At 41.4% G+C, this 12,982-nt stretch overlaps 1 protein-coding gene across 1 annotated transcript; it reads right to left on the bottom strand.

The window, feature by feature from the left end:
- Positions 1-10,737: 10,737 nt before the first annotated feature.
- LOC134944123 (paraneoplastic antigen Ma1 homolog) lies at positions 10,738-11,655 on the bottom strand. Its single transcript, XM_063932696.1, has one exon. It carries the CDS (start codon positions 11,653-11,655, stop codon positions 10,738-10,740), a length of 918 nt encoding a protein of 305 aa, XP_063788766.1.
- Between the last annotated feature and the right edge of the window lie 1,327 nt (positions 11,656-12,982).

Raw genomic sequence — 12,982 nt, 5'->3', positions numbered from 1 at the left:
ATCCGGGATCTAGAGCGGGGTGGTGGTGGGTCTGTGCCGTTCAACCACCGATATACCCTATGGTCTTCATAATCGGCTTGGACCGTAGTGAGTTTCTTTTGTTTAAATTTAACGAGATCTTGTCTATAGGAGTTGCACTGTTGTTCCAATCGGTCCCATTGTGCTTGTAATTTCTTATCATCTAGTTGGGGTTTAAATTGCAGGGTAGTCTCCGCGAGTTTAGATCTAGTCTCAGTTAGAATGGTGCGAGCCTCGTCGATGACCAATAACATTAGGTCCGAACTGCATTTATTAAGGATGGAGATCCATTTATGGCAAAAATCGGCACTGTTGCGCCCGATGGTTGGCATATTTCTTATTCTAAAGCCACGTGGAATCATTTTGGCTCGATAGTAGTCGGATAATGATGTGCCATGTAGGAGGTAATCGGTCTCTTTATTTCGTAATTTAAGGAGTTTTTGAAAGATCTCCTCTGTAGAGGGCGGTTCTGGTTGGACGTTGAGGTCGGTACCAAACAGGATCTGTGAAGCTTGTGTTTCATTATAACTGAGTGTCTCTGCCAGATGTTGTTTAAGATCGATGAATGACAGAGATCCTACTGTGGTGGATGATGTCATAACGGCCTGTATAGGGATGCCCACTGATTACTGAATGCGGCTGCTAGGTTTGCTGCAGCTGGAGCGACTGATTGGTAGAAAGTCACTGGTAGGTTCAGTAATTGCAAAGCAAAAAGAGCAGAATGGTAAGCCAAAAAATATGAGAGTCTTGTACAGTCACCCTGCTTAGGGCGTGACTGAGGTGCCTTGATACTTAGGAAATATAGCCAATTCCCAATGTTATATATCGATGTATACATCCGGCACTCAGGATAAAACAAAAATATGCCTGGGTGCCTTCCTTAAATTAATGCAGGTAGCATGCCTTTCCCACCTGTGGCTCAGGTATATCAGGAAGGGACAAAGGCGGCACTCCAAGGACTTAAAAATATTTTATGTGCAAAACATGGCAAATACAGAAAAAAAACTGTGCAAGCAATCAAACCATGGAAACCTTACGACGTTTCAAGGCAGAGCCTTTTCATCAGGTAAGTTGACCCATGTAGAAGCGTGTAGTGGGGAACAGCAAGAACCAAAACGTACCAAGAAAAAGACTCACCTTTTAAACCGTGCGAGGACAGGTGTTCCCGGCGTCCGTGTTCATTACTTCCGGGTGCGGCGCCCGAGTGGCGCATGGATGACGTCATCGTTGCTGGGCAACGTGTATGCGTCCAGCCGCCGGAGAGACCCGTCATCGTTACTAGGTAACGTGAATGCGCACAGCCGCCGGGTAGACCCGTCAGATTACTCCGCAGCTTGCTAGCCCTTTGTGGCCCAATGCTCCATTATTCTGCATGTCCTTATATTGGTTAATCATATGGTGTCTTCTTAAATCCCCTTGCATGCTACATGTTTCGAATCTACAGCGGAGCTTCTGTTTTTTAACTTCTCAATAGGTTTTAACCACTTGTTTACGTTCACTAGCATCATTCACCCAGTCTGGGTGTCGTACATTTTTTCTCAACATCACTTTCATTCACATATTTTCTTGATCTGACGGGTCTACCCGGCGGCTGTGCGCATTCACGTTACCTAGTAACGATGACGGGTCTCTCCGGCGGCTGGACGCATACACGTTGCCCAGCAACGATGACGTCATCCATGCGCCACTCGGGCGCCGCACCCGGAAGTAATGAACACGGACGCCGGGAACACCTGTCCTCGCACGGTTTAAAAGGTGAGTCTTTTTCTTGGTACGTTTTGGTTCTTGCTGTTCCCCACTACACGCTTCTACATGGGTCAACTTACCTGATGAAAAGGCTCTGCCTTGAAACGTCGTAAGGTTTCCATGGTTTGATTGCTTGCACAGTTTTTTTTCTGTATTTGCCATGTTTTGCACATAAAATATTTTTAAGTCCTTGGAGTGCCGCCTTTGTCCCTTCCTGATATACCTGAGCCACAGGTGGGAAAGGCATGCTACCTGCATTAATTTAAGGAAGGCACCCAGGCATATTTTTGTTTTATCCTGAGTGCCGGATGTATACATCGATATATATATATATATATATATATTAGTGTACCTCCTCCCCTCCTAACCAGTATATATATTACTGTGCTCCCTCCCATCCAGTAAAAATATTAGTGTCCCTCCCTCCCCTCCAGTATATATATTAGTGTACCTTCTCCCCTCCTAACCAGTAAATATATTAGTGTGCCCCCACCTCTCCAGTATATATATTAGTGTGCCCCCTCCTCTCCAATATATGTATTATTATGCCCCCTCCCCTCCAGTATACTGTATATATTAATGTGCCTCCTCCCCTCCAGTATATATATTAGTGTACCCCCTCTCTTCCAGTATAAATATTAGTGTTCCCCCTCCCCTCCAGTACATATATTAATGTGCCCCCTCCCCTCCAGTATATATATTAGTGTGCCCCCTCCCCTCCAGTACATATATTAGTGTGCCCTCCAGAATATATTAGTTTACATCCTAACCTACAATATATATATTAGTGTACCTCCTATCCTCCTAACCAATATATATATATTAGTGTGCCCCCTCCCCTCCAGTATATATATTAGTGTGCCCCCTCCTCTCCAATATATGTATTAGTATGCCCCCTCCCCTCCAGTATACTGTATATATTAATGTGCCTCCTCCCCTCCAGTATATATATATTAGTGTACCCCCTCTCTTCCAGTATAAATATTAGTGTTCCCCCTCCCCTCCAGTACATATATTAGTGTGCCCCCTCCCCTCCAGTATATATATTAGTGTGCCCCCTCCCCTCCAGTACATATATTAGTGTGCCCCCTCCCCTCCAGTATATATATTAGTGTGCCCCCTCCCCTCCAGTATATATATTAGTGTGCCCCCTCACCTCCAATATATATATTAGTGTACCTTCTCCCCTCCTAACCAGAATATATATTAGTATGCCCCCTATCCTCCAGTATATTTATTAGTGTGCCCCAGCCCCACCAGTATACTGTATATATTAGTGTGCTCCCTCCCTTCCAGTATGTATATTAGTGTACCTTCTACCCTCCTAACCAGTATATATATTAGTGCGCCCCTTCCCCTCTAGTATACATATATTAGTGTACCTCTTACCCTCCAGTATGTATATTAGTGTACCTCCTCCCCTCCTATCCAGTATATATATTCCTGTGCTCCCTCCCCTTCAGCATATATATTAGTGTGCCTCCTACCCTTGGTATACTGTATATATTGGGATGCCCCCTCCCCTCCAGTATATATATATTAGTGTGCCCCCTCCGCTCCAGTATACTGTATATATTAGTGTGCCCCCTCCCATCCAGTAAATATATTAGTGTGCCTCCCTCCCCTCCAGTATATATATTAGTGTACCTTCTCCCATCCTAACCAGTATATATATTAGTTTGCCCCCTTCCCTCCAGTATATATATTAGTTTACCTCCTCCCCTCCAGTATATATATTAGTGTTCCTCCTACCCGCCTAACCAGGATATATATTAGTGTTCCCCCTCCTATCCAGTATATATATTAGTGTAACCCTCCCTTATCTATCAAGATATATTTCTATGAATATATACATATATAGGTTACCTATAAATTAATTGTGCCTCCACCAAGACTAAATGTTTAATAAGGCTTGTCTGGGTAAGCCTCCCTCAGTCCCTGTGTGTAAGTGCACTCCCCTAATTAAACCACACACCCCAACTTTTTACCTGTTCTATCTTCCAGGACTCATGGACCAAACTCCAGCTCACAGACACAGATGGTAAGTATAATGTTGTGTTTAATATCTTATAACAACATATTACTAACTTTTGCAGATTAATAAAGGAATACGATACTAATACTACATTTCCCCAAATACCTATACATGAATTGTTTGCATGCAATACAAAAATTACCTTCTTAAAGCAACACCCTTAGGTGTTAGAGTGACCCGGGTACTCTTAATGCGATGGATAGTGCACTATAAGGGCCCATAAAATTCACAAAAGTAATAACAATTTAACATTACACTGTAGTAATAACATTTTCCCTTCTCTTTCAATTTGTTGGTGAATTGCTTAGCTCAATACAGAATGTTACTGTTGCAATTACTGTTTTGTAGAATGTCACTTATGTATCCTTTTCTCTAGCTAAATAGAAAGTATCTTTTCCTTCGAGTGGGCTAGTTCTTTTTCACAATAAAAGTATACTTGTATCTACTCAATCTTATACCCAACTCCTTTGTGAAGTTTATCTCTGGTAGTCTTGTCTCTTTAATGAAACAGCACTCCTCTGTACTTTACAATATAATTGTCTTTACAATTCCACAGAGGCTTAGTTTTAGACTGTCTCTTAAGCAATGTTCTCATCAAAGGTAGTAAATGAAATATATAAAAAAACCTTGGTTTGTTCAAATACCTCAGCTCTAGGCAGTAAATACCTTTATAAAGTCACATATGATATAGCGGGGATAATATTGATAAATATTTTATACAGGTAGATTATGCTAAGACTATCTCCTTGTCGTTATGAAGCTTCTTGTTCCTGTTATTTCAACCTAAAGACCACACTCAGTAGCTCAATCTTGGGTCCCACTAGCTCCTAGGTATATTAAGTACTCCTTACAGTACATAAGTTTATCGCTTTCAAGGTACTATCCAGGTACCACCGGCTCTCATTCCCCTCTACTGGCATTAAAGTTTAGGCAGTTTGTATAGGGAGAATCAATAACTATGGATGTGAGGTGTTTAAATGAGTCATATATCCATGTCACCCCCACTCACTAGAATCATGCAGGGCTTTCAACTTCTCCAGGGCACTACCATAATGCTGTATTACCAGAGGAAAACACTATGAGTTAAGGCGGCTATCACTCGCTACGCTCTCTATATTCGTTGGCTGCCTCCTTATTGGTCGCTGCTTAGCGCTGCTGTTTCTATACCAGTCTATTTAAGTGTTCATCAGCCTACTACTGTCTGCTGTGCGTAGTATGAAGTAAGTGGTTGCTTTGTTTTCACTTACATATCCACAGCACAGCAGTACTGCTCCGGGTGCTCCCCCGACTCCTCCTCTGATCAGCAACTGTCAGTTAGGCGCCGCCCCTCCACTGCTTATTGGGCCTCTGCTCCAGGCTCTGCCTTAAATGGGAAGGATAAGCTATCGCTGCCGCTGGCGTCAGTGTTGCTATGGCGCCAGGGTGTCACTTCTGCTGGATCTCGTTGCCCACCACCACCCGTCTGGATGTCACTGCCGGTAAAGCATCTCAGCGGCGGCTCCCGACGCGATCTCTGCCTCTCCGCCTGGCACCTCGACACCAAAGGGCCGGTCAGCCGCGGCTTCCCGGTGCGATGTCCTCAACAGCTCCCTGGAGCGATCTCTATCTGTCCGCCCCACTGGCCCTCTCTGGCTGCGCTCTCCAAGCTACTCCTGCCACTGCTGTAATGTTTGCAGCGGTACAGCTCTTAGCAGCGCTGGAGGCCTGGGTGCGAGCACTGAGAGGGGGATCTGCAGTCTAACGTCCGCCGGCGGGAGCGCCTTATATATACCTAGTTACCCGCTCGCGGACTCCCTCTCTTGCACACGGCCCACTGTTACCGGCTCGTGGCCCCCCTCTTGTACTGCACACGGCCCTCTAGTACCGGCTCGTGGCCCCCCTCTTGTACTGCACATGGCCCTCTGTTACCGGCTCGTGGCCCCCCTCTTGTACTGCACACGGCCCTCTAGTACCGGCTCGTGGCCCCCCTCTTGTACTGCACATGGCCCTCTGTTACCGGCTCGTGGCCCCCCTCTTGTACTGCACACGGCCCTCTATTACCAGCTCGTGGCCCACTCCTGTTTTGCACACGGCCCTAAGTAACCGGCGCGCGGGTCCTCCGCTCACAGCAGCGGCAACCACTCAAAACCCTCAAATCCCCATCCACTAACATTAGTATATTATTAAACCAACCTCACCTATCACCGTGCTATCCTGCCCCCTCTTACTAATATACAAACACAGCTCTGATGGTTATATATATATTACATATACAGGCACAAATAAATGTACACATTACCCTACTATTTATTCAAACAGTTATATATGCTATTTCCCACATATGAATTTCATTTATATATACACATATTACCAAAATACAATTATATCAATTTATAACCTCTAGGTCTATTTATACCAATTTATAACCTCTATGTCTATTTATACATATTTATATCTTTAGCCTGATATAAAGCTACATAATCTCCCCCTGGTGATCCAGTATAGATTATCTGCTGGATCACCACCACCTTATTATGTATATAATCATACTTTAAGTTCTCCCTGTCTCATGTTTAACCAGGTAAGCATTAAAAATATGGCCATAACGATACAGTGGTAGCATGTGTCACCCTAGGTATAGTACATGGTATCCCTAGTTGATCATATGTAAGTATAGTAGGGGGCCGACACATCCTTTTTGGCCTATCCCACACCTGTTCCTCCTCTATCTCACTATAAAGATGCGAAAACCTATCAGAATTATCTGATACTCTCCTACTTTCAGTATTATGATATTCCAGATTTTCTTCCCAAGGGTTATTATCACTTAGCTTTTGGATTTTACCTTCCACATGTCCTAGGGGACCCTCAGTAACATGTTCATCAGTAAATTTGTCAAAACCTAAACATTCATCCTTATAATAATACCCTTGTATCTCTGGCTCATCATCTAGGTCATTTACAATACTCAATTCATTATGTATTGCATTTCTACTTCCCGTTCTTTCATTAGTTGTGCTGGTAGTATCGTTTAGTTCAAGCCCTTCTAACCGAACTTCTTTCCCTATAGGTAATAGATGCTGCCTATGATATGTGAGTATCCTGTTTTCTCCTGACTCAGGCTTGATCTTATATACAGGTAAGTTTGAAAGTTTCTCAACAATCACAAAAGGATCTTCCCTCCACCTATTTGAAATTTTAAGCTTTCTAGGTATCCCTAGGTGTCTCAGTAAGACTTGATCCCCTGGAACTAACTCATGGTCACGTATTCTCCTGTCATATCTGGTCTTATTTTTTAATCCCAATTTCCTGGCTGCACATTCAGCAATATCATAAGCCTCCTGTAATTCCTCCAGCAACTTCTTTATGTATTTTATGTGAGATATAGCAGGTTTGTCACTAGTGGATATCCCCATACATACATCTATGGGAAGCCTGGCTTTACGACCAAACATTAAGTAGTAGGGGCAATACCCTGTGGCTTCATTTTGTGTACAGTTATATGCATGTACTAAACGGTCGGTATGTCTTTTCCAGTACCTTTTATCAAGAGGATTTAACGTTCCCAACATATCCAACAAGGTTCTATTGAACCTCTCAGGTTGGGGGTCGCCTTGTGGATGATATGGGGTTGTCCTTGATTTAGTTATTCCACAGATTACACAAAGCTCTTTTATTAGTTTACTTTCAAACTCTCTACCTTGGTCAGAGTGAAGTCTGTTTGGAAGACCATAATGGACAAAAAATTTGTTCCATAATGTGTTTGCTACCATAGTTGCCTTTTGGTTTGGTGTTACATATGCCTGGGCATATCTGGTAAAATGATCAGTTATCACTAATATGTGGCATTTCTTTCCTGGCTCTACTTCTAATGTCCAAAAATCCATGCACACCAAATCCCATTACTTTTAAAATTTACCAAAGGGGCAATCTGCTTAACTACAGTTTTCCGAACTATACAATTTCCACAGTTTCTACAATAGTCTTCTACTTCTTCCCTCATTCCTGGCCAATAAAACCTATCAGATATTAACTTAAAGGTTTTATCATACCCTAAATGGCCCTGGTCATGGTGCAAAGCTTTCATCACTGTATTTCTGTGCTTTTTAGGCAGAACTAACTGTCGCCGTTCACTTCCTCCTTGTTTTTTAGTCACACGATGTAATAGCCCATTTGTTAAGAATAACTTGTTCTTCTGTCGTTCCAATAACTTAGCTTGTTTGGTAACTAGCGAGGGCTTATGATCCCAACTCTGTGTCATTTTTACTATTACATCTCCTATATCTGGATCTTGATTTTTGATCATTTTGTATTTGACCTGTTCTAAGCTTTGGCAATCCTTCTAACTCCAAATTACTCAGCCAACAGTATGATAATGGAAGAGCTTTGGAAGTGGCTCCTAAAGGACTTAACATTTCCCCCGGCATCATTTCTCCAATTTGTATTTGATGACATATCCCTTTCACATCTCCCATAGGCACTTCAATCCATTCTTCTTCAACGTCACTGTTGCCTTGGTTGGGGATCCTGTACAGTAAGTCAGCATCAATGTTATTAATTCCTGGTCTATATTTGAAAGAAAAATTGTACAAGTCCAATGATGCAAGCCATCTGTGTCCGGTAGCATCGAGTTTTGCTGTTGTTTGTATATATGTTAAAGGGTTATTGTCGGTGTGCACCTCAAAAGGTACACCATACAAATAATCGTGGAATTTTTCTACCACACACCACTTTAAAGCTAAAAATTCCAACTTATGTGTAGGATAGTTCCTTTCACTAATGGATAAGCCCCGGCTAGTAAAAGACACAGGTTTCAGTTCACCTTGGTACTTCTGATATAATACCCCTCCTATTCCTTCTTGTGAAGCATCTGTTTGAAGCACATATGGAAGGGTTGGATCAGCATATGCTAAGACTGGAGCACCAGTCAGTTTTTCTTTTAAAACTTGAAAAGCTATTTCACATTTATGGTCCCATCTATTTCCGAATGGTTCACTTGGTTTGAACCAATGGTTGGAAATTGTTTTAGTGGCTTTCTTTTTATTATTTGGAGGATAACCCTTAGTCAAATCAGTGAGAGGCTTTGAAATTTTAGAATAATTTGGGACAAAACGGCGGTAATAACCGCAGAACCCTAAAAAAGATCTAAGTTCTTTTAATTTAGTTGGACGGGGCCAATTCTTCACTGCTTCAACTTTGGCAGGGTCAGTTGAGACCCCTTCTCTGCCTACAATATGTCCCAAGTATTTCACAGAGGACCTACATAATTGGCACTTATCGATGGATAACTTCAATCCTCCTTCTATTAATCTATCTAATACTTTTAATAGACGGGCGTTATGTTCAGCAAGGGAATTTCCAAAAACAATAATATCATCTAGGTAGACAATAACTTCTCTGTAATTCATGTCTCCGATAACTTTCTCCATAGTCCTTTGAAATGTAGCAGGGGCTCCCTTTATACCTTGCGGCATCTTCAAAAATTCAAAGAATCCTAATGGGCAGATAAATGCTGTTTTTTCTCTGTCTTCTGGGCACATAGGGATCTGATAAAATCCATTTCTTAGGTCGAGTACAGAAAACCACCTGCTCCCTTGTAAACAATCCAATGCCTCGTCAATCCTAGGAACTGTGTACTGGTCTGGTACTGTTCGGGAATTCAGTGTTCTATAATCTACACACATACGGATCTTTCCATTTTTTTTTTCTTGCTATTACAATTGGAGAAGCATATGGGCTACGGGATTCTATAATGATTTGGTTCTCCAGTAAACCCTTCACATGTAAGCGAACGTCTTCAAAATCCGCAGGTGCTATCCTACGGGAGCGCTCTCTAAAAGGACTTGTATTATTTAATTTTATGCCATGCTCTACTCCTTTTGCTTCTCCTAAGTCCCATTCTCCAGTTGGGAATGCTTGTTTCCGGTATTCTAATTCCTTAATTAAAGAAGTCTTGTCTTCTTTTAACATGTCACTTTCCTGAAAACAAACATCAAATTCGTTCCCACTTTCACTGAGATTTGTTTCTGGTTGCACCAGCAAGGTATGTCCTACATCCATAGCTCGTCCATCTTCATTCTGGCACAAATTTGATAGTACATGGTATAACTGAGTGTTAGTCCCCACAATCACAGGGGGTCCATTTCTTTCTCCCTGAATTTCAGGACATATAAGAGCAATAAAAGGTACTTCTAAAGGCTTTTCAGGTGTTTTCCTATCAAATTCAAGGGTTACTTGTACATAACCAAAGTAGGGATATTTTTCAACACTTAATCCCCAGATGACTAGCCCACTGAGTGGTTGTATGGGTACATCTGATATATGATCATTATACCATGTTTCAAAAATTATAGACACCTGGGATCCACTGTCTAAAAGTACCTTACAATTATTTCCATTAATAGATGCAGGAACTATGGGGGTAGGCCCCAATAAACCCTCTGCCACTTTCCCATTCCACCAGGAATTCCCCATTGCACAGTAGCTGACCTCTAGGGGGACTGTGAGGGGTTCACAGCCCTCCCCTGTTCGTTTCCCTGCCCCGTAAAATTTCCTCTATGTGCGTTATAATTTGTTACAGGAGTTCTTGAAGATGATCCATCAGTATTAGCATTACATTCAAAAGCTCTGTGTCCCATTCTACCACATCTAAAACATCCTCTTCCCCTATTATTGTAAGAGTTTCCTCTTCCCATGCCTCGATCAGATGAATTGTTATTACTCTTTTGAGAAGAGTTTCCCGAGTTTCTGCTACTTTGAGAGGCTATAAATTGCTCTATTTTCTTATTCTGATCCTCTATCATTTTAACTATCTTATCTTCAAAAGGATTTACTTCTACAGAGGGTTGAATGACTTTGACCTTTTTTATAGTTTTTTCTCTCATTTCAATTAATACTTCTTCCTGCTTTATTTCTTTTAACAATTCATTAAAAGTAGGAGTAGGTTCCCTTGTTCCAGATCATCTAATTTTCTGGGCCACAGAATCAGTTGTCAGTGCTCCCCTCAGTAACTGTTTCATTCTGCTTCTGTCTACTTCATCCCGGGTATTTCCACCCTTTTCTACTATCTTGTATAGAAGTTTGTCCAATCTTATTAAGTATGCACTTTCTCCAGGTTCCTGGAACGTGTGATGCAGCCTAGATGTTAAATCCCCTACGTCTTCTAATGTACCATAGGCATAATCTAGAGCTTCGAAATACGTCTCAAGAGTAGCTTGTGGATTACTTCGTCTAGCTGCCTGTATTATTCCCATGGCAGGCCCTCTTAGGCTTTCAATCACTCTCTGCCTTTTTATTTGATCAGGGCATTGCCATTCCTCAGCTTGCTGAACAGCAGCTTCCTTCCAGGATTCATACGTTTCTTCACCTAGTGGTACAGGCACTATCCCCGAAAATATTTGTAATCTCCTACAGCTCCCTTCATAGTGCCAGCGTTCTAACTGGGTAACCACTCTATCTACCATTGTCTCAAACTGCGACCTATCTACATTTGCACCATTTCCTTGTGTATTACTATTTGCATTTTCCCTCTCAGAGTTATCCAAAGAAGAGGATATGTGTGCATTAGTAGCTTCCTCATCTTTTCTCTTTGGCCAAATAATATACCATCGCCTCCCAATGTCCTCATTTGCCATTATAATCATTGGTATTAAACATGGATCTAAATCCCTTTCAGCTTCTATTAATATGGCTGTTTCCCCTCTCCATTTGTCCACAATCCTAGGTCTTTTAACCCCATACAATTTGTCTATAAATGTTCTAATGACTTCTTCATCTGAAAATTCAGAGAAATTTCCTCCTATACCTATACACTTTTTAGGATTTTTCTCTTTTTGCATACACCACGTGTATATATCTTCTCCTGTTAAATTTTCCATTCTTACTAAACTCGGATCTCAGCAGACTTGCCTCCAATATGTAACCCTCCCTTATCTATCAAGATATATTTCTATGAATATATACATATATAGGTTACCTATAAATTAATTGTGCCTCCACCAAGACTAAATGTTTAATAAGGCTTGTCTGGGTAAGCTTCCCTCAGTCCCTGTGTGTAAGTGCACTCCCCTAATTAAACCACACACCCCAACTTTTTACCTGTTCTATCTTCCAGGACTCATGGACCAAACTCCAGCTCACAGACACAGATGGTAAGTATAATGTTGTGTTTAATACCTTATAACAACATATTACTAACTTTTGCAGATTAATAAAGGAATACCATACTAATACTACATTTCCCCAAATACCTATACATGAATTGTTTGCATGCAATACAAAAATTACCTTCTTAAAGCAACACCCTTAGGTGTTAGAGTGACCCGGGTACTCTTAATGCGATGGATAGTGCACTATAAGGGCCCATGAAATTCACAAAAGTAATAACAATTTAACATTACACTGTAGTAATAACATTTTCCCTTCTCTTTCAATTTGTTGGTGAATTGCTTAGCTCAATACAGAATGTTACTGTTGCAATTACTGTTTTGTAGAATGTCACTTATGTATCCTTTTCTCTAGCTAAATAGAAAGTATCTTTTCCTTCGAGTGGGCTAGTTCTTTTTCACAATAAAAGTATACTTGTATCTACTCAATCTTATACCCAACTCCTTTGTGAAGTTTATCTCTGGTAGTCTTGTCTCTTTAATGAAACAGCACTCCTCTGTACTTTACAATATAATTGTCTTTACAATTCCACAGACGCTTAGTTTTAGACTGTCTCTTAAGCAATGTTCTCATCAAAGGTAGTAAATGAAATATATAAAAAAAACCTTGGTTTGTTCAAATACCTCAGCTCTAGGCAGTAAATACCTTTATAAAGTCACATATGATATAGCGGGGATAATATTGATAAATATTTTATACAGGTAGATTATGCTGTAAGACTATCTCCTTGTCGTTATGAAGCTTCTTGTTCCTGTTATTTCAACCTAAAGACCACACTCAGTAGCTCAATCTTGGGTCCCACTAGCTCCTAGGTATATTAAGTACTCCTTACAGTACATAAGTTTATCGCTTTCAAGGTACTATCCAGGTACCACCGGCTCTCATTCCCCTCTACTGGCATTAAAGTTTAGGCAGTTTGTATAGGGAGAATCAATAACTATGGATGTGAGGTGTTTAAATGAGTCATATATCCATGCCTGGGTGCGAGCACTGAGAGGGAGATCTGCAGTCTAACGTCCTCCGGCGGGAGCGCCTTAT

This window comes from Pseudophryne corroboree, chromosome 7 (genome assembly GCF_028390025.1).
Source record: "Pseudophryne corroboree isolate aPseCor3 chromosome 7, aPseCor3.hap2, whole genome shotgun sequence".
Lineage (NCBI taxonomy): Eukaryota > Metazoa > Chordata > Amphibia > Anura > Myobatrachidae > Pseudophryne > Pseudophryne corroboree.
Note: the sequence above shows the minus strand (reverse complement) of the source record. Positions and strands in the feature narration are given on the sequence as shown.